Raw genomic sequence first — 20,944 nt, 5'->3', positions numbered from 1 at the left:
CATATTGCTACATACTTAGTAAATATCACATTTTCCAAACAAATCACACAGCTGATTATGTGACTTTGACCTGTCTTCCTTCATTAAGCAACACGTGTTTTGGTACTATTGACAAGGTCTTCAATAACGGTGAATGATAAATTGTAAGTTATGAATTTGTCAGGTGTTTCTACTTTAGCATTCCTTTGATACTAGATATTATCTATTAGAGGAGTAGGTTCAAATCATAGTGGAATTCAATGACTTTTCATGTAAAGAAGGCCTAAAATCAAAGGCACAGACAACCAGTATCCAACAGCAGTGCATCTGCTGTCAATCCTGACTTCACTATGATACAGGGATTCAAGGACAGGAGATAGTAGTGCATTAACCACTCTGTGTAAGGAAGCTTTATAGGGAGGCGTTAAGAAGGTGGTATCTTTGCAGGGAAAGAAAGCAGTTGTGGAATAGTAGGATTGATCAAATTTCTACTGAGATGTTTTCAAGGAAAGCCTATTATTAGAAGTACAAGAACTAAAAAGAATGCTATGGTTAAGTGGGATTGTATCTTCACCTACCATTGTTTATGCTAGGATGCTGGGAGCCAGCAGCAAGGGATGGGAAATGAGGTTTAAGAAAGGAACTGTTTCTCAGCAGCCCTGTGGGAGTGTGCTGTAACTCAAGAGTTTTTGGCTCCTAAGTGTCTAGATGAGGAATGCCTTGGAGAATGCTGCACCTCCCGTCATTTCCTTTCCAGGGGGTTTCAGTGTTGTGCACACCCAGGTTCTGCCCTGATGAGATCTGGGGAGTGGCCTGAGGCACATTTGGACTCAGGATTCTGAAAATGTCTTGATGTCCCCCAGTCTAGACATAACTAGTTAGACCTGCTGGTAATTAAAGCAGTGATATTCTTCAGCTTTATCATAACATTTAGAAAGTCGTCAGCATAAAACTTAACTTAGACATTCTCCCAAATGACAGTGCTGATATATGGAATATTACTTGGGTTGAATCATCCAAAGCTTTTTGCATGAACCTCAGATTCTGAAAGTAGCAGGTTTCTATCTTCAAAGACACAGTAATGAGCTATCTGCATGGTGAAATACTTGACAGCCTTCTCTCTTTCCTTCATTCTCACTTTGATTTGTTACAGTCTGGAAGGGTGTGAGGGTTGAGGTTTTTCTTTATAAACTATGTGCTGTAATTTTTTATGAGGTTCAGTTACGGTTCTATGTAGCCTCATGCAATGGTGAGAAATTGTGATTTGCCTCTCTAAAGCATTCTTTAGGTGGAAACGAGAGAGGAAGCACCTGTAAATCAAGAACAATAGCTGTCTGATGCACAGGAAGCTATCCTCTAAGCACCTACCAGGCGGGGAGGGAGAATGTGTTTATTTTGTATAGAACTTGGATAAGTGAATCATGGGACAGAGTTATGTAGCCTTTGCTTTACAGCTTTTAGAAACTAAGCTGTCTGCACTAGTTCAGAGTTGTGTGTAAATTTGTCATTCAAATGCCAAATTTAAAAGAGAGCATTACTTGACAGTCTTTAGTCTGTCTTTAGTCTATCTTTAGTCTATCTTGCCATGTGCCTTTTAAGAACAAACTCATTAAGAGTGGAAAGCACAATGAGATGTGACTTAGTTTGCTTGGTTATTTTAGGCTTCTGTTTAAGTGCAGTTTTTACCTTAGCAATGTATCAGATTTGGGTCAGCTGAAGAAACCTCCATGTTTTAAAAGTGATGTGTATTAAAACTGATGAATTCAGAGGATGAGTAGAAATAAAACTTTGAATTGGCATCATGCAGAGTCATGAAGAGAAGGTTTAACTGAGTCTCTGGCCATCTTTTTTTGTGCTGGTACATCTTTCTGTGCAAAAAACATGCATTGCAAAGCCCTAAATGTTGTAATAATGTTTAAATCCCAGATGTTGTAACTCTGACCAAATGTTGAGAGATGTAAAACTTTTAAAGGCAAAAAAAGAATGGGGAGAGTGAGATGGGATAGACAGACGATGACACCCCAGCAAAGCTCAGACCATGAGCACTGCCAGGCACCAGAAGCTGATTTATGTCTGCTAAATCAGAATTTTAATTCTGATTTACAGGTCTGAGGTGCAGACAGGATTTTTTCTTGGGAGTTGAGAACAATCACTCCTAAGGTAATCTCTTATTACCCCAATGATAATTGCAATATAGCTGAATTGCAGATTACCAAATTACCTAAAATTAAGATGGTACAAATACAGGGAGAAAAAGAAATGGAGCTGCCCTGTTATTAAATGAGGTATTTTCATGAGTGGGTAATAGCATGGCTCTTTGTCACTGTGCTTAGACATGTTTTACAAGTCTGAATAAACTTGCACAAATGCTTAGAGTCAACTGAAGGAAAAGTAAGGCCTTATGCTAAAGTACCTTAAAGGTGGGAAGTAATTATGTTCAAGTGTCATTGGATGGCTTTGTCAAAGCAAGAAAAGAGACTCTAAGCATTATTCATACTTCACATTTCTTCATAACCAGTAGTAGACAACCAGTTAGGAGCAGAACCAGTGTAGGATTATTGCAGAAGAGCCAGTAATATCCCTTGAGGCTTATTTATACCAGAGGACTTTACCCATTTCAAGGATAAATGGTACAGCTAATCTGCTAGTCACTGGAGCAAGAACTGCTGATGGCTGCCAAAAAGCTGCTGGTTCAGCATGACCAAAATAGGAGATTATGGAAATGATCAAAAAGGCCGACCTGTGCAGACTGGACAAAAACAGAAAGCACGAACCAAATATGGAACTTACTGTCACTAGTTTTAAAGTTTAAATGAAGCTGAAGTGAACCTGTTTCTCCTCTGTTCCATAAAAAGAAAGGTTCATGACAGAAGGTTGATTTTTCAAGACTTTTATCTTCCATATATCTTCATGATGTCATACAGAAGGCTCAGAATTCCACAAATTGAACAGTCACTTTTCTTCCCTTTATATAATAGGGAATTAATAATAGTACAGTTTTATTAGATAGAACAGACAGATGTTGGTGTGGGATTTTATAACCTTAAAAAGGAAGAGGGGCTCTTAAAAATTGTGAGCTGTGTGAAGAGTTTCAGAGTCTATACTACTTGTCTATATCGTAACATGCACTGCAGTTTAATTATTTAAAATATTTTGATAAATAGGTGTTGGGAAGCTGTTAAAGTACTAATAGTGCCAAGCCTCTCAAATGTAGGGGCTGTTACATGAAGCCACTGATGACTACCAGCTGTTTAGGTAAAGTAGTTGGTAACTACGTTGTGATGCATAACTATAGTATGTAATTGAGAATAATTAAGTCCTTGAAATACAGGTTACTGTATCAAACTCTTTTTTTAATTTACTTGTTAAAATAGAAATAAACTTACAATAATTGTGTGATTTGTTTTTGTCTGGTTATGTTTTACATCTGCAGCATGGCACATAGCTGAGATTATTGCATCTTGACTACAGTGGTGATAAAGTATCTTGAACTAATTTTTAAAATCATTTCTATTTTCATTTTATTTGCTAGGTGGTTGTGGACACAGCTCAGATTGAAAATAAAGAAGCTTATGCTCCTCAGATAAGTTTAGAAGGATCCAGAATTGTGGTGCAAGTTCCATCAACTTGGTAAATAAAAATAACTGTATTACAGATTATACTGTTGGCTATGACTGAAATATGTAGGGGCAAACATTGCAGTACAAGTGGAAGAGAGAATACTAGGCAATTATAGCATATCTTCCTGAAGTTGCTTTATCTGGAACTGAGTACAGTTCCTGACAGACTGACAGTTGTATTTTTGATGTCTTTCTACTTGTGCTGCCTCCGGAGGCAACAAAGAGGGGCAGTGCTGGGGCACTCAGACGTTCTTATGAAGAAGTAAAAGCTTGATGATGAAGGTTTAAAAAATAAAAAATAATAGTCCAGTAGTATTCCTCTTATGCTTCTTCCCAGCAGGTCCTCACAGCTCTTTCCTCAGGAAGACCAGGAATTAGATGAGTTTAATATGAGAGCTTTAGCTCTTTCTTCACTGGGTTGTTCTTTAAGCACTGTCGTGAACAGCAGAACTCTGTGGTCCAAGAGGCTCTATCCTTGCCAGTTTAGCTGACTGCCTAGGGGAGAAGGGTAGGATTAATCTGCAGTTTAGGTGAGGATTTCTTCCCTTTTGAAACCATGATTTGGATTTAGAACGCTTCCTTTCTCTCTTACTTCGGAGTTCCCTGTGTTAGGAATTTCAGTACAACACAGTTCATTCATCTGAATCCTTAGTGAGAGCCTGTTACTAGTGGTACGAATGGTATGTCCAGAAGTGCGAATCAACTGATAGTCTGTTTATACAAATACATCTTTAATGCCTCTATAGACTGGCTCTTCTTTGTTCTCTTCATGTAAATTGCTGTACTATTAAAGGACTAAAATCATGTGGAGAGCTTGAGCCAGGCTTTGTGTGCTCTGGAAGAGCTCCTCCTGCTGACTCACGGTGAGAGTGGCTCTGCACTCCGCTGTGCTCGACTTAACGCCTGCTCAGCTGAAGAGCTAATCATTAATCATGATTTTAAAATAAGTTATGCAGCTCTTATAGTTAGATTAGCTGTATCTTCAACAGTAGAAAGAAACCGAGGCTGCAGGCATAGCCTTTAGGAACCCTCAGGCATCCATATGCTGTGCTGCTTTTATTAGTTGCGCCTCTGTAGTGCAGCAATTGGCCTTTTAGTATCTGACTAGTATGGTAAATTGTCTAATGTAAAAAAAACCCTAAAATTTTAAATTTTAAAGTTAAACTTAATGATTACAGGTGTTTGAAAGAAGATCCAGCAACAATGTCTCTGCTACAGAGGAGTCTGGATCCAGAGAAGACTTTGGGGCTAGTAGATGTGCTCTACACTGCTGTGTTTGACATACACAGATGGAAGGAAGGAAGGTATATCTCCTCCTGAGCCTTATGCTTTCTTGTTCTAGTGTCCTAGTTTAAACAAAGCCATCATTGTTGAAAGATTTGTACTGATGTATTTAATACTGTTCATCAGGAGGTGAAAACAGTAGTCAAACTGAGTGCAGAAAATTGGTAGTCTACATAGGTACCTTGAGGGTACGTACAGAGATACAGCAGTCTTCTTGAAATCAAACCAGCAGCTTGTCCAAGTGTACAAAAATACTTGTTTCTGTCTTACAAAAATACTTGATTATTATTTGATTAGTCACCATTTACATCTTGAAGCACAATTAAAATTTCTTAATGAAAGTAGTTAATGCTATTGCAAATACTAGTAATTTGCATTGTTACCATAAGAAATAACTGATGAACTGAGCAATCTTTGGTTTTGTTTCTTCCACTAGCTACCCCCAAATACACATTTTTCTAACTCAGTTGTATGAGTGGTTTGATATACGTGTTTTTGATGCAGGGAGCAAGCTTTGCCTTGTATTCAGATCCAGCTACAGCGTGAAATCTCAGACTTTGGGAACCAAGTTGACATGCCATCTGGAAATGGAAGCAAATCTTCAGGTGGTCTGCAAAAGACGTTCTCAAAACTGACTTCACGGTTTACAAAAAAAACTTCCTGCACCAGTACAAGTAATACTGGAAGTTACTCAATCCCCAGTACGCCTTCCAAAAACGTCTTCATAAGTTCCAACTCAGAGGAGAAAGCTAAAATGCCCACTAACATAGATGCAAGGTTACAAAGCATCTTGAACATCGGTAACTTTCCTAGGACTGCAGATCCACTGCAGTCAGTTCAAAGCACAGACAACCAGCTAGTGAATGGGTTTCTAGTTGAAAGACGGGACAACTTCTTCAAGCCGGATGATGGCAAGGATGACAAAGGCATGAATCTACCAACTGACCAAGAAATGCAGGATGTCATAGATTTCTTGTCTGGTTTTAACATGGGCAAATCCCAGCAGACTTCTCCAATGGTGAAAAGAAGGAATTCTGCTGCATCATCTACAGCAGCAGAACAAAAATCAGGAACAGTACAACAGCAGCCGCAGTCTGTCTCTCACACACCACTGCATCCTTCGCAGCAAGGCTTGTCACAGCAGCAGCAGTCACAAAAGCAGCAGCAGCAGCAACAAATGCAGTACTACCAACACTTGCTTCAACCTATTGGACCACAGCAACGTGTACCTGCCAAATGGCTAACTAATTCTTCACAGCAGCCAGCCCAAGCTGTTGGAGCTGGATTGTCTCATATAAACCAGTGGAACAATCCTGGTTTTTCAGATTTAAGCTCTGATTTGTACAGCTTGGGTCTTGTGAGCAGCTATATGGACAATATGATGTCAGAGATGTTAGGACAGAAACCACAAGGACCTAGAAACAACACGTGGCCAAATCGTGACCAAACTGATGGAGTGTTTGGGATGCTGGGAGAAATCCTGCCTTTTGACCCTGCAGGTACGTGCCTTTTCCTTTATGTATGTATGTATGTATGTTGTTATTTATTTATTTATTTTAAGGATTCTTTCACAAAGAATACTGTTAAATATTGCTAGCAATAACTGTTATTTCCTAGAGCTAGTCACGAAATGCAAAGGTAGTTATGAGGCCAGCAGGTATTTATGCATTCTTGGATGGACTAAAGTACAAGAAACTTTCATTGATAAGTAGGAACGGGAACAAGTTCCTTGTTTCTTGTCCCAGCTGTAGTAGTTCTGACCTTTCCTGTATGGATCATATCAAAGTACTGAAACAGATACTTACAAATAATGTTCCTCCTGTTGACAATTTGTGAAATTGTTTAAAACTCAACTCTTGAACTTGCATGTTTTACATCTCCCCAGAATGATCCTTAGTGGTCTTTACCAGTCCTACAGTCCGGAAATTAAACTGGATTGCATCTTTCACATATCCCCACATTTCCCCCTCCATTACTGTGCAGTTCCATGGGAGTCCTACTGGTTCCTGTTCCACAGCTGTGACTGCAGTGAGAAGCTTGGATACCAAAGTGTTATAGACTTTGAAAGAGCATTTGCCATGTGGTGTGCCAGATGTGTCTGAACCACCAATGAACTGTAAATCTAGAGGGATTACTGTCAAAAGGTGAAGTGAGATAAAAGATGAAGTGAGATAAAATTTTATAGCCATAAGCAAATAGCTAAAGACTATGAAAATGACTGTAGAGCCTAACAGGAGATAAATGAATTCTTCTTATAGTAGTACTAAGAACAACTTACAAATCCACTATCTCATAAATGTAATTTCTGTTGGTGTGGAACGTCACTCTAGAAACTAGTATGCATTTAGGAAAACTGCCTGGAGGGAGGCAGCACTCACACCAACAGGAAAACCTGTTATCAAATCACGGAATACACTTCCTGTGCCCCTTTGCATATGCATGTGTGTGAGGACTGTGGAGGCATCTCGGAATTCAATTTTGATAGTTACTTTGTCAACTTAGTTGATAAATTAGTGGAGTTTCGTCATGGTTTAAGCCCCACCCGTAACTCAGAACCATGCAGGTGCTTGCTCACTCCCTCTCTACTTCCCCCCCGGCTCCTGGAGGGATGGGGAGGAGAATCGAAAGAATGTAACTCCCAGGGGTTGAGATAAGAACAGTCCAGTAACTAAGGTATGACACAAATCACTGCTGCTACCACCAGTAATAATAATGGTACGGGAAATAACAAGGAGGGAGAATATAAAACTAAAAAGGGAAGGGAAAAATACCCCAACACAATAAACGCAAGTGATGCACAATACAATTGCTCACCACCTGCGGACTGATACCCAGCCCGACCCAAGCAGCAATCTGGGCCTTCTGAGTGACCCCCCAGTTTCTTTACTGGGCATGACGTGCTGTGGTATGGAATACTGCTTTGGCTAGTCTGGGTCAGGTGTCCTGTCTCTGCTTCCTCCCGGCTTCTTGTGCCCCTCCTCACTGGTAGAGAATGAGACTGAAAAGTTCTTGACTGGGGTAAGCATCACTTAGCAACAACTAAGAACATCAGTGTTACCAGTGTTGTTCTTGGACTAAAGCTGAAACACAGCACTGCACCAAATACTAAGAAAGAGAAAAACAATTGTTACAGCTGAACCCAGGACAGTATCCACCCCTTATTCCATACCATTCATGTTACACTCAGGTCTCACATTTTTCAATATACTATCAGTTTTTGTCTCTTTACATATATGTATATATAAATATACACACACACACAGAGACAGATACGCCTTAGTCCCTGAACCATCACCATAAAGTTCACTGAGATCATGCAGTCCATGATGTTAGGCTCCATCTGTTTTAAGAGTCTTTCAAGGCAGGAGAGACAGTGTGCAGTGTTGGATTGTTTCCTGCTGATGACACCTCTCAGCTTGTCTGATCTCATCAAAGTTCAGTCTTTGGAGTGGCAATCGAAGGGAAGTCTGGGTCAGTTAATGGTGGCCTGAGGACAGTTCTGGGAGACTCCCGCTGCTGCTGCTGGCTTTTCCCATGACTTCATTCTCTGCTGACAATCATGGCACCACATATCTTTTCAAAGCCCCAAGTGGCAGAGATGGGCATCTAACTGATGAGCTATAGAAGTGTTATATAGCAGGCAACAGCATACAATTGAGTTCATTGGCTGTTTTCCCCTAAAATCAAATCCCCTTGAGGTACACATCGGACTTCCCAATCTTCCTGCGTTACCCACCAAGTATGTCCGGGTCCCTGAGCAAAAGCAATCCCATGAGTGGGTTTGCCTTTACCCAAAGCAGGAATAACCCAGACTGTCTTCCCCAGCAAATTCTTTACGTGCACCACAGGAACTTTGTCCCCTTCTACAGTATGTAAAAGTTCTGACTGGGCTGGGCCGGCCCTGTTGGCAGATCCTCTGGTGTTGACCAACTAGGTGGCCTTTGGTAAGTGTGTATCCCAATGCATGGAAGTCCCACCACCCATTGCTCTCAGTGTAGTTTTTAACAGCCCATTGTACTGTTCGATTTTCCCAGAGGCTGGTGCCTGGTAGGAGATGTGATATACCCACTCAATGCCATGCTCTTTGGCCCAAGTGTCTATAAGGTTGTTCCGGAAATGAGTCCCAATGTCTGACTCAAATCTCTCTGGGGTGCCGTGTCGCACAGAATGTGTTTCTCAAGGCCCAGGATAGTGTTCTGGGCAGCAGTATGGGGCACAGCGTATGTTTCCAGCCACCCGGTGGTTGCTTCCACCATGGTAAGCACATGGCACTTGCCTTGGCGGGTTAGTGGCAGTGTGATATAGTCAATCTGCCAGGCCTCCCCATATTTATACTCCAGCCGTCGTCCTCCATACCAAAGAGGCTTTAACCACTTGGCTTGCTTAATTGCAGCACATTTCACAGTCATGAATAACCTTGGCAATAGTGTCCATTGTTAAGTCCACCCCTCCATCACAAGCCCATCCATATGTTGCATCTCTGCCCTGATGGCCTGAAGTGTCATGGGCCCACCAGGCCAAAAATAATTTACCCTTATGTTGCCAGTCTAAGTCCATCTGAGCCACTTCAATCTTAGCTGCTTCATCCACTTGTTGGTTGTTCTGGTGTTCCTCAGTGGCCCGACTCTTGGGTACATGGGCATCTACACGGCGTACCTTCACCACCAGGCTCTGCACCCAGGCAGCTATATCTTTCCACAGTGCAGCAGCCCAGATGGGTTTACCTCTGCGTTGCCAGTTGCTCTGCTTCCATTGCAGCAATCACCCCACAGGGCACTTGCCACCATCCATGAGTCAGTATAGAGATAAAGTACTGGCCACTTTTCTCCTTGAGCAGTGTCCAAGGCCAGCTGGATGGCTTTCACCTCGGCAAACGGATTCGATTCACTCTCTCCTGCAGCAGTTTCTGCAGCTTGTCATTGTCATACAGCTGTCTTCCATCTCCGATGCTTTCCCACAATAAGGCAGGACCCATCAGTAAACAAGGCATATTGCTTTTCACTTTCTGACAGTTTATTCTATGGTGGGGCCTCTTCAGCGCGCATCACCTCCTCCTCTGGTGACATTCCAAAATCTTTGCCCTCTGGGCAGTCCATGATGACGTCTAGAATTCCTGGATGACTGGGATTTCCTGTTGGAGCTCGCTGTGTAATTAGTGCAGCCCACTTACTCCATGTACCATCGGTTGCATGATGTGTAGAGGAGACCCTGCCTTTGAACATCCAGCCCAGCACGGGCAACCGGGGTGCCAGGAGGAACTGTGCTTCAGTGCCAATCACTTCCGAAGCAGCTCGAACCCCTTCATAGGCTGCCAGTGTCTCTTTTTTCAGTTGGGGATTATAGCTGGCATCAGGTCCTTTGTATCCCCGACTCCAAAAGCCGAGGGGTCGACCTCGAGTCTCCCCTGGAGCTTTGTGCCAGAGGCTCCAGGTAGGACCGTTCTCCCCAGCTGTGGTGTAGAGCACATTTGTCACATCTGGCCCGGTCCGGACAGGTCCAAGGGCCACTCCATGAACTCTCTCTCATTTAATTTGCTCAAAGGCTTGTTGCTGCTCAGAGCCCCATTTAAAATTGTTCTTCTTCCATGTCCCATGGCAGAGAGGGCTTACAATCAAACTGTAATTTGGGATGTGCATTCTCCAGAGCCCCACTGCACCCAAGAAAGCTTGTGTTTCTTTCTTATTAGTTGGTGGAGACATTGCTGTCACCTTGTTGATCCCATCTGTGGGGATCTGTCTACGTCCATCTTGCCATTTCATTCCCAAAAATTGCATCTCCTGTGCAGGTCCCTTGACCTTACTCCGTTTTACAGCAAAACCGGCTTTCAGCAGGATTTGGATTATTTTCCTCCCTTTCTCAAAGACTTCTTCCGCTGTATCGTCCCACACAATAATGTCATCAGTGTATTGCAGGTGTTCTGGAGCTTGCCCCTGTTCCAGTGCAGTCTGGATCAGTCCATGGCAGATGGTAGGGCTGTGTTTCCACCCCTGGGGCAGTCGGTTCCAAGTGAACTGGACACCCCTCCAAGTAAAAGCAAACTGTGGCCTGCACTCTGCTGCCAAAGGGATTGAGAAAAATGCATTGGCAACATCAATCGTGGCATACCACTTGGGTGCCTTTGACTCTAGTTCATACTGAAGTTCTAGCATGTCCGGTACGGCAGCTCTCAATGGTGGTGTGACTTCATTCAGGCCACAATAGTCTACTGTTAGTCTCCACTCTCCATTAGACTTTCACACTGGCCATATGGGGCTATTAAAGGGTGAGCGGGTCCTGCTGATCACTCCCTGACTCTCCAGTCTATGGATCAGCTGATGGATGGGAATCAGGGAGTCTCGGTTGGTGCTATATTGCCGCTGGTGCACTGTTGTGGTCGCGATTGGCACTTGTTGTTCTTTGACCTTCAGCAACCCCACAACAGAAGGATCCTCTGAGAGACCAGGCAAGGTGGACAGCTGCTCAATTTCCTCTGTCTCCAACGCAGCAACACCAAAAGCCCATTGATACCCTTTTGGGTCTTTGAAGTACGCTCTCCCACTTAGCAACATCTAAAACATCAGTGTGTTATTAGCTGTTCTTAGACTAAAGCTGAAACACAGCACTGTACCAGCTCCTAAGGATTAAAAATAACTGTTCCAGCTGAACCCAGGACAAGTTTATAAAGCAAAAATAGGCAGTGTAGTTACGTTATCAAAAGCTTCTTAACAATTTCAAGTCTGAATTAGCGTCATCTTATTTAAATGTACTTATGCTATATACTTAGGGAAGATTACAACACTTAAGGATAAAATTATTTTCACCAAGTGCCAAATACATATATAGAAAGGACTGGCATTTCTAGCGTTTTGAATTTGTTATATTTCTGTGAGATTTTTCTTTTGATTTTCATAAAACTACTTGTTCCATTGGATGGATATGGTGAATACCAAGGACTTCGAAAGTGGTAATTTGGAAGGGTGACTTACTCAAGTTGATAAATGGTGCTGTCGATTAAGACATACATTCCTACAGTAGAATTGATAAGTAGACAGTATTTTCCACAGGTCTGGGGTTTAAAAAAACAAACAAAAACTTCCAATCAAGTAGACTTTTCCATTGGAAATACAACTTTTCTGCATGTAACCTGCCAAGTTGAGCTGTGATGCAGGCGTTTTCAATTTAAGCTGTAGTTAGTGCAGCACAGAAAGCTTTAAAACACAAAACACTTGTTCATTTCCAGACTTTCTTGGGACTTTGTACATTTCTCATTTGAAACAAACGGCACTACTTTTTTTGATAAATACTTCTAGAGCCCGAAAATGGTGTTTCTTTTCAGGTGCAAGTCTGATAATAAAGAATTTTAGAAATTGATGGCCTTTCATGTCAATGGCTTTCGGCAGTGACCAGAAATGTTCTGCAGTACTTTTATAATTTGTGGGAATTTTTGGTTCTGACAGCTGTCAGATAGCTCTGTTCCTTGCTCACATAACAAAGAATGTGTAGAAACGAAGTTATTTTCTTCACAGTCATTTGAATTTGCACCCAGCTAAAACACTGTGGGGCTGTTTTCTGGATGTGCCAGGTGAAAATGAGGAAACTCTTCTCCTGAATGCTGAATTCGGTGTAGAGAAGCCATCATATGAAAGACTGATTTTCTGCTTTGAGCTGTGCATGCTTGGTGAATGTTCTTCAGTCTCCACTCTTAATTTAAAACTGAGACCAGCAAGCCAACAGCTCTGCACTTCCTGCTGCAATTACTGTGTGTGTAGTCTAGACATTTTCCATAGATCCAGTCAGATTGCAAAGTTTTCCCTCAGGGGAGGAGTGGGGAGAAAGGCAAAAAGAAGAAGCAGCTGTGGAAACTCAATTACACTGACTCACAACAGTGTTCTTTTTAATACAACAATTAACTGGCTGTGATCAGTTGAGCATTTAAACCACTTTGGCATTAAGGCTTTTGCTGTCTGCCCAAGATCATGCTGATCACTTGTCAGATGCTTGGGACGCATACAGCCTTTTAAGAATGGAGGAATTTTTAAGAATTACTGCTTTGTTCTCTGTATACATCAATGTTACTCTGAAATATCTTGCAGGTCAGGATCAGAATGGTGTTCAACTTGCTGTCTAGTCCTTGTAGGAAGCAGGCAATTTGTGGGCTGTATGTTCTAGTATGTTCAATATGAGATTCTGATTTCTCAGAGTAAGCAGGGTCACAGCATAGCTGGAAATCATATTGCAGTCTGGAATCAACTACAGTAATTGGTATGTTCCTTCTCTCTGAGCTCAGGTAGATGTACAGGCTTTAATTACATCAGCATCTGCCAATGGGATGTTGCACCTTTCAGTGTATGTGCTTGATCATAGTGACAAATACTATTTCACTGGTGGAAGGCAAGGGGCACATGTACTTCCATGTGAGATTATTCAGTATGTATGGATGTGTCTTTGCTCCATGAAGAGGTATCAACTCTTGTGTGGCATTTGTTATCTGTGAGGGAATTATTTTCTGTTGGTGGGATACGGTCAGGCCTAAAGGATTAAGTGAGGGAGATAACTGCAGTAGAAATAGCTGAATGTCAGCAACTGATTTCTTGGTTTCTTTTGTTCAGTTGGCTCTGACCCAGAATTTGCCCGCTATGTTGCTGGGGTCAACCAGGCTATGCAACAGAAAAGGCAAGCACAGCATGTCCGTCGCCCAAGCAACACACGTAGCAACTGGCCTCTCCCTGATGATCCTCATAAAACCTGGCCCTTTCCAGAGTATTTCACAGAAGGGTAAGACTTGGAAGGTTATGCATTTCTGTTGTATGTGAGTCTGTTTACTCACAAACTTGGCAGAATGTGGGATTGTTGGGTGTTTTTTTCCAATTACTGCTGCATCTGTAAAAGCTGCACTTCATTATGCTGAGAAATCTGAGCCCTTCCTGCTTTGCTGATACGAGGCACTGACATTTGTTTGATGTCTCCTTTACAGTGGAATGTATACTGACTTTGACTTGAACAGAGGAAATAAGGAATTTCTAGCACAAATTTATTCAGAATTGTCTTATTTCAGCATTTTGAAAACCTTTGAGACCTAGTTTTGATGAAAAGTGATGCTGTTGAAGTTGTAGTACCTGACTGAATTCAGCTTTCCAGATTCTAGCCACTCAGTCGTGCTATACTATAAGGCAGGTACCTTACAGCGAGTATATTAGTAGTTCTTAATCTCTTACTTATCACAACAGAAGCATTTCAAGATTCTCTGCCCATTTGTCCTTACTTAGAAGTAAGTGAGAGCTATTTGTATTACAAATTTAATTTTACAGATTTTACAGAGTACTGAAATGTCTTTGTGCTGTGAGGTATCACCAGTGACTAAGATTCAGCATAACTCTGCAGGGCTTACAGTCTGGACCAGGCACTACAAATACAAGGGCTAACACAACTCTTTGTCTTGCAGTGATGTAACAAATAGTTGGTCTGGTACTCAAGGAGACTCAGCCAGCTCAAGTGATGAGACCTCTTCAGCTAATGGAGACAGTTTGTTCTCCATGTTCTCAGGGCCAGACCTTGTTGCTGCGGTAAAGCAGAGAAGGTGAGCAAAATGATATAAACATGTATTGCTTCATAAGAGTGCTTTTTGTGATAATTTCATTTCACACAAATGAATTCACACAAAAGGAATCCCTGCTAATTAGATGAAGATATAGCAATGTCCATGTGTGTACTACATGTGTCCATGTGTATTCGTCCGTGTACAGTGTATCTGACTTTAACGTTCCCATGTTGCATTATTTTAGTAGCTGTCTCCTTACGCAAACTAGCACCTGTGCAAATAGCCAGTTGTCAGCACGTCTAGAAAAGAACGGACACTTTCCTTCTTACAAGAGAATCTACTTTGGATGGATGCCAGTTCTTTGTGAACTAGATGCATTAGAGATCATCTTTGAATTGGCTTTCCAAACTGAGTGCAGTTTAGAACAAACATACCCCAACTCAAAACAACCAAAACCCAAAACCAAGCAGATTTTGCAGAATGCACATGTGAAGGGCTTCTATTTGGTATTAGGTATTAGGTCACAGATTTTAACCAAAGGTAGAACACTTGCTCTTCAGTAAATTCACTATGCTTCAGCAGATGTTTCACTTGCTCAGCTGTTTGTCTTGTCTGTAAAGTTATTTCAGAAAAAATAAATTAAAAAAGGCAAACCAAATAAAAAACCCAAACCCACAAAAAACAAGAGCAGATAGAAGAAAAAAGGCAATTTATTTCTTAGTCAGATTTCTTCAAAGTGGGCAAAAGCCTAGCGCATCTTCCTTTCACCTTTAGAAATATGTGTACGTGTTGCTGAAGCTGTAGCTCAAAGAACTACTGCACTGTCAAGCCTCTGACAGTGTTCAGTAATGAATTTCTTTCTGCTTTGCTTCTCCTACCTCTCTGAGCAGACTTGAAACAAGACTAAATGTCAGTACACATTCTAGTCTGTGTCAGGGATGACAGAATGAAGCTGCAGAATGGTATGCGCCAGTGGCAGATTAATGGGGATGACTCATTTAAAAAGTAAAATAATAAAGTAAATGTTACTGTCTTTCTGGGCAGAAAACACAGCAGTGGCGAACAGGAACCTAGCACACTACCATCACCACCTCTTCTTTCTGCAGCAGATGACCGTAACCAGGTAAGCTAAGAACAGCTTTGCTTAGTCATTTTTCCCATTTGCATTTAGGGGTGGTTCACACTAGGAGAACTACATTAGCATCTGTATCTCCAGATAGCTTGGCTAAAACCCAGACCATCAGCACATAAGTAGTACTAGATGCTTTTATCAAAGTTACTGGGTTTAAATACTAACAATTCAAGTTAAGCTAAGAGGGAACACAGTCAATTTTAATTGTTTGTGCAGAGAAAACAAGTACCGCTAGATTTTTTTACCTGTCTTGCTAGAAACTTTGACTTGGAAATGTGTAAACTTTGACTTTACTATGTGTAAAGCAAATGTGAAGTAAATAAAAAGGTTTTTCAATAGGGAGGTACTTTAAGAATCGGGAGTGCTTTATCTATGTATCAGTTCTGCTTTCAAACATAACTTTATCTCCTGAAAATGTCTGAAGGAGGGGCATGATAGTGTGATGTGTAAGTATTGTCACAAAGTGTTTTGTTATAGGAAAAAAAACAAAACAAGCCAAAAAAAAAAAAACAAAACCCAAACCAAAACCCCACAGATCCCAAACCCAACTAATGTTTTCTCAGGATAATAAGACCAAGACCTGGCCTCCCAAGGCACCCTGGCAGCATACAGCCTCTGTCACGAACACGCTACCTGCTCAAAGTGCATCTTTGTATCCCATGAGCAGCCCTGTCAGCCAGTGGAGCGACACGATGCAGATCCTGCAGTCACCCATGTGGGCAGCAGCCAACGACTGTGCTCCAGCAGCAGGACTTTCCTCTAACTTTGCCTATGCGCAGCAGCAGCAGCAATCACAGCAAGCTTCCCAGCACAAACAGATGAATAAGGGCTTTAAATCTTTCCCAGTGAAGCACGAGCGCAGACCATCTTACCTGCATCAGTACTGACTGCTTCTCACGTTGGGAAATGCAGCACAGGGCCAAACATAAATTACCTGTACTTTGTTTCACAAGTGTGTATTGGCTGTATCCTGTTTATCTCATTAAATACGGAACTGAAGGGGGTTGGGTGAGATATGCAAACTCTTGAATTCTGAGTTACAGTGCTGAGCAAACATGGCCAATATGTTTGTTTGATGTATATGAAGCAGCCCAAAACTGTGATGTAGAAATGCTTTTAAAAACGTGTATATTGCCTTTACTTTCAAAATTTACTTTTTTTTTTTTTTAAAGAACTGCTGAAGGACTACCATACAAGAAACACTGTATTTTATAGCTATTTTTCATATAGATTTATAGTTAAACATCTTACTGAAACACATTGAGTATGTTGAAGCAAATATATAGTGGTCACTCTGCTCAACACTGTGTTTAAATTTATAACAGCCAAGCTGTAAAGCCTTTTGAATTCTCCGTAAATGGCCTGTGGGCAGCTCTTTTTAAATGAAGTGCAGCAGCTTTGTGTGTGCCACACAAGCGTGTTCATGGTGAGCCTGTTGCAGAAACATTGTGAAATTGAGTTTTGTGGTAGTTCCCTTACTCTTAAGTAAAGATCCGCAACAGAACCACTCAAGCTTGTGTCACAAACGTTACCTGAGCTGCTTAAAGTAGATGGCATCTGTGTGGATAATAAGACACTGGTTTTCAAACAGATACACAGTTTCTTACTGCTTCATTTGGCCAAAGGCATATCACACAGTGCTTGTTAAGCGTGCGAAAGTACAGCTGAAAAGACTACTTGCATATATTGAAAGTCTTACTTCAGATGCTACAGTTGATTAAAAATTGTGAGCTGGCTCAGAAGATACTAAACTGAAACGTAGGGTAGAAGTTAGTTAAAAAAACATTATTTTTTTTTAAAGGATAAAGTAATTATTAGCAGTCAATATGTGCCATTAAGTGAACCTGTGGAATTAGGAAAAATCTTCCAACCAAAGTGGATCTGTGAGAGTGACTGGTGCTTAAAAATTGAAGAACAATGGTAAATATATGTATAGCTATCCCACTGTATATTAATTGAGATTACAGAAGATTCTTTATATAGTTAGAGCTTATTTAAATTTTCATATTTCATCTTTGAAAGAGTCTAAAAACCACAATATTTTCTGGTATAAGAGTTTTGACAGTATTAATCTTATTTTTGTATTTTTCTTAAGTCATATCATTCTAATACGTTAACTACTAGTAAAATGGATTATTAGTTCTAACAACATAATTTTTCAATGGAGATAAAGCACATTTTTTGGTTTTGGTTTTACAAACTAAGTACATCTATATATAAAGATACCAAAAAAATAAATACATTATAGAAAGTATACACAACACTAAAACTATTAAACATGTGGGTATTTAAAACCCATCCACCTTTTCTGTTTGTTCGGTGATGGGCTGTATTTGCAGGCCCTGATTGTTACCTTTTGTGCTGTTTGAGGATGCCAATGTTGCCTGTATTTATGATATTGTCACCATGTTTTCTGAAACTTCATACTTACCATGTTTACAAAATTTGTTTGCTGTACATAGACTTTTTACAGTGATGTGCTTTGCACAATCAGTGTGGCTTCTGTCTGTAAATTGTTTATGGTCTGTACTACTATGATTTTGAAAACCCTCTGCTGAAAATGCTAGTGGTTATTTAACTTGATGAATGGTTTTGAGTTTCCTAAACCTTGTCATTTAGAGCTAATATTAAACCCTAAATTTGGTTGTAGTTACTGGTTATTCATACTAAGACCAAAATGGAAGTTAATGAAAACACTTAATTTTGAACTTTTTCTAACAAGTGCCAAAATTATTGCTATAGTTTTTGCAGTTTGGTCATAGTGACAAATGCTGGCAAGTTTCTGGACCTACAGAAGTGAATTGCGAAAACAAAGCAAGTCTGTCTGCATTTTGACCACATAGGTGCTACTCTGTCCTTTGCTTCCATCATTCTGAACACTGGTAATTTTAAGAATTGTTGCACTTGGCAAATGAGTCTTGCCATTAAACTTCACTTACACTGCCAAGTGCAAGGGTTTGGTGCTTAGTTAACTTACCCTTATTGCAGTGCTTCTTGTGAATAGCTAATGCTTCTGAACTAGAATTGTACATTTTGTATTTTAAAGCTTCTGTAAAAGTAAACTATTTGCTTTATTAAAGGTATACATTTAATAGGTCATACCTGTTTAAAATATGCACCTTGCTGAAGATGAGCAGCACCTTAAACTGTAATTTTGGTTTGTAAACAAAGATCTTATTTCATTAAGATGGGATTATTTAACAGTTTGAAAATTGTCAACTGCCTACTTACTGACTCAATCATATAAAAATGAACTTTATGCACTGTACAATTTGAAGCATCTTTAAGGCTACCTTTTCAAGTAGAATGCACTGAAGAACATGATACAGAAAATGCCTTACCAGTGTCTTTGAACAAGCAGTGCTAATGAACATTAACACACTGTGTTACTTGAGCTTTTAGGAATCGGAGTAAACAACTTTGATGGTAGTGAGCAAATTGTAAACTTCTCCCAGCTAAGTAAGACTGTTAGTTTAGCTTATGTCTGTCACGCCACTGAAATGCAGAATCTACCTGAGGTGTTCAAGCTGTGCTCTTCCTGGGTGAGAGTACCCAAGCGTACAGCGGACCATAAATGCTGACAAACACGCAGGAAGCATACAAGTCCATTGTAATTAATTATGCAAGAATTTACTTGTTTACAGAGTCTACAGTACAGAGCATTTCAAGCAAAAAGGAAAAGCCTTGACACAACTAGGGCAACAACACACAGCCTTCTCTCACTGGAATAAAGGCTCCATTTCTCCCTTGCACCCCACTGCCACATTATGCAACAATCTCACCCTTCCTAGAGACATTAACATTTCTGCTTCACATCACTTAGCTGCTCCTTTGTTAATGTGTTACATGAATCCAGAAATACATTATAATTTACAAAGAACATCTTTAATTTATTAAGTTCTTACAGTACAATGTACAAAACAGTCTTCTGCTTGCATCTACGGCAATAAATGACTGGCTGTGTTGTGTTGGAGGTAGAAGTTATCCAGTTAAATGCTTCCCTGTTACTGTAAAGTCTTACATCATGAAAGCCGCTGCTTCATAAGATTGCATAGGGCCTCCAAAGGCCCCTGTGGTAGCACTGTCCTGACCACCAGGCTCTGTTCAGTAGTACACTACATGTAGTTTTTCAGAGGGGAAAAAAAACAGGACTATGATAACGATCTCCCTTAAGAAGTTCTGCTTACAGAAAGAGGGAAGAAGCTAGCCTACTATTACATTAAAAGCTACATTCACATTTTCAACATAAATGCATGGATGACCTTTTACCTGCCTGTCAAGACCACACCTTCTCAGCTCATAAAAGCAGGACTCTAAACTAAGTAGTTCTACAGATGGTTAAGGCATCTGCTTGTGTCCAGGTACGTGCAGTCATTCTGTGGTCTTCTGCGTGCTGGGTGGTGTCGCATCAGCAATTGTAGCTAAATAAATGAGGTTTCTGTGCAGGATATGCTGGTACCTGTGAGAGGAAAAAACAAATCTGGGAAACGTGTTCTTTCCTAGCAAACTACCCACACTTCAACAGTCACCTCTGTAATCTGATCAACATTTGCTCTTAGGAAAAGAAACTGCAAACTATGAAAATAACAAAAAATGAGGGCAAACACCTCTATATCCAGTTCTTGTTCTAAAGCCCAGAATGCTGCACTGAACTGCACTATGTAACCAGGTATGTGCTACAAACCGACTCTGACAGCAAACACCTACGTTAAGTTCTTTCTGTGGTCAATACTGAAAAGATGCTGAGCTCCAGGAAGCAGCCGAGGGGTAGGTGATGGCACAGCTCCACTGCTGGGCAGGCCTGACAGCAGAGCCAGCACAAAAGCCGGCTGGGCGCTGCCAACCTGCTCGTTCTGAAGGTCCGTTGCCAGTTCAGGCAGAGCCGAGCTGCTGCACAGACACAAGCTGATGACGCTCGCTACCTGCAAATACCACTCGGTGTCCTTCACACACCGGGGGCGGGGAAGAGCTTGACCCAACGGCGCTGGTTCTCATACCAGCGCAGAACAAGACCCTTAGCAGAAAGGAGCGGGTATCAAGATTCACTCTATGCAGTGGTTTCGCTTCACAGCTCCGCGAAAGCAAATTCTGGGAAGCCGCCTAGGCAGCACAACCGCACTTTATCAACACAGGAAAGCTCTGGAGAGCCAGAACCGTTTCACCCCTGTCGGGAATGTGCGGCCTGCGAAGCTCTCGGGGCTCGGGCTGTCCCGGAGGAGGCCGGGACAGGGGGGGCATCAGCGCCTGCGCGGCGCCCGCGGTGTCTCGGCTCACTTACTGCACGCAGTCGGTGGCCCGGCCCTTGCTCTGGTACTCCACGATGCACCGGATCAGCTGGTCGTTCTCCTCCAGCAGCTAGGGCACAGGAGCGCGGCGTCACGGCCCGCCGCGGCTCGCCACCGCCCCACAGCC

The 20,944-nt window shown here is 41.5% G+C and overlaps 2 protein-coding genes across 6 annotated transcripts in view; one reads left to right on the top strand and one right to left on the bottom strand.

Moving 5' to 3' along the window:
• Positions 1-18,803, top strand: part of GARRE1 (granule associated Rac and RHOG effector 1) — a 64,985-nt gene extending 46,182 nt beyond the window's left edge. For 4 of the 5 annotated variants that reach the window (XM_062618224.1, XM_062618221.1, XM_062618223.1 and 1 more), the window contains exons 8-14: positions 3,512-3,609; positions 4,778-4,903; positions 5,388-6,382; positions 13,472-13,637; positions 14,305-14,439; positions 15,445-15,523; positions 16,096-18,803. In XM_062618224.1, coding sequence (XP_062474208.1) covers positions 3,512-3,609; positions 4,778-4,903; positions 5,388-6,382; positions 13,472-13,637; positions 14,305-14,439; positions 15,445-15,523; positions 16,096-16,419 — 1,923 coding nt within the window. In that variant the 3' untranslated portion in view covers positions 16,420-18,803. The remainder of the gene's footprint in view (positions 1-3,511; positions 3,610-4,777; positions 4,904-5,387; positions 6,383-13,471; positions 13,638-14,304; positions 14,440-15,444; positions 15,524-16,095) is intronic. The other variant, XM_062618226.1, reaches the window with a different exon arrangement.
• Positions 18,804-19,149: 346 nt separating this feature from the next.
• Positions 19,150-20,887, bottom strand: SS18L2 (SS18 like 2; the record flags this gene model as incomplete). The annotated part of the gene is made up of 2 exons (XM_062618220.1): positions 19,150-19,991; positions 20,811-20,887. Coding segments are annotated over 2 exons (165 nt in total), but the record flags the coding sequence as incomplete, so codon positions are not given.
• Between the last annotated feature and the right edge of the window lie 57 nt (positions 20,888-20,944).

Source organism: Pezoporus occidentalis, unplaced genomic scaffold (genome assembly GCF_034315485.1).
Source record: "Pezoporus occidentalis ecotype Australia unplaced genomic scaffold, CSIRO_AGI_Poc_V1 ctg20, whole genome shotgun sequence".
Taxonomy (NCBI): domain Eukaryota; kingdom Metazoa; phylum Chordata; class Aves; order Psittaciformes; family Psittacidae; genus Pezoporus; species Pezoporus occidentalis.
The sequence above is the reverse complement of the archived record's forward strand: the minus strand, read 5'-3'. Positions and strand labels throughout refer to the sequence as shown.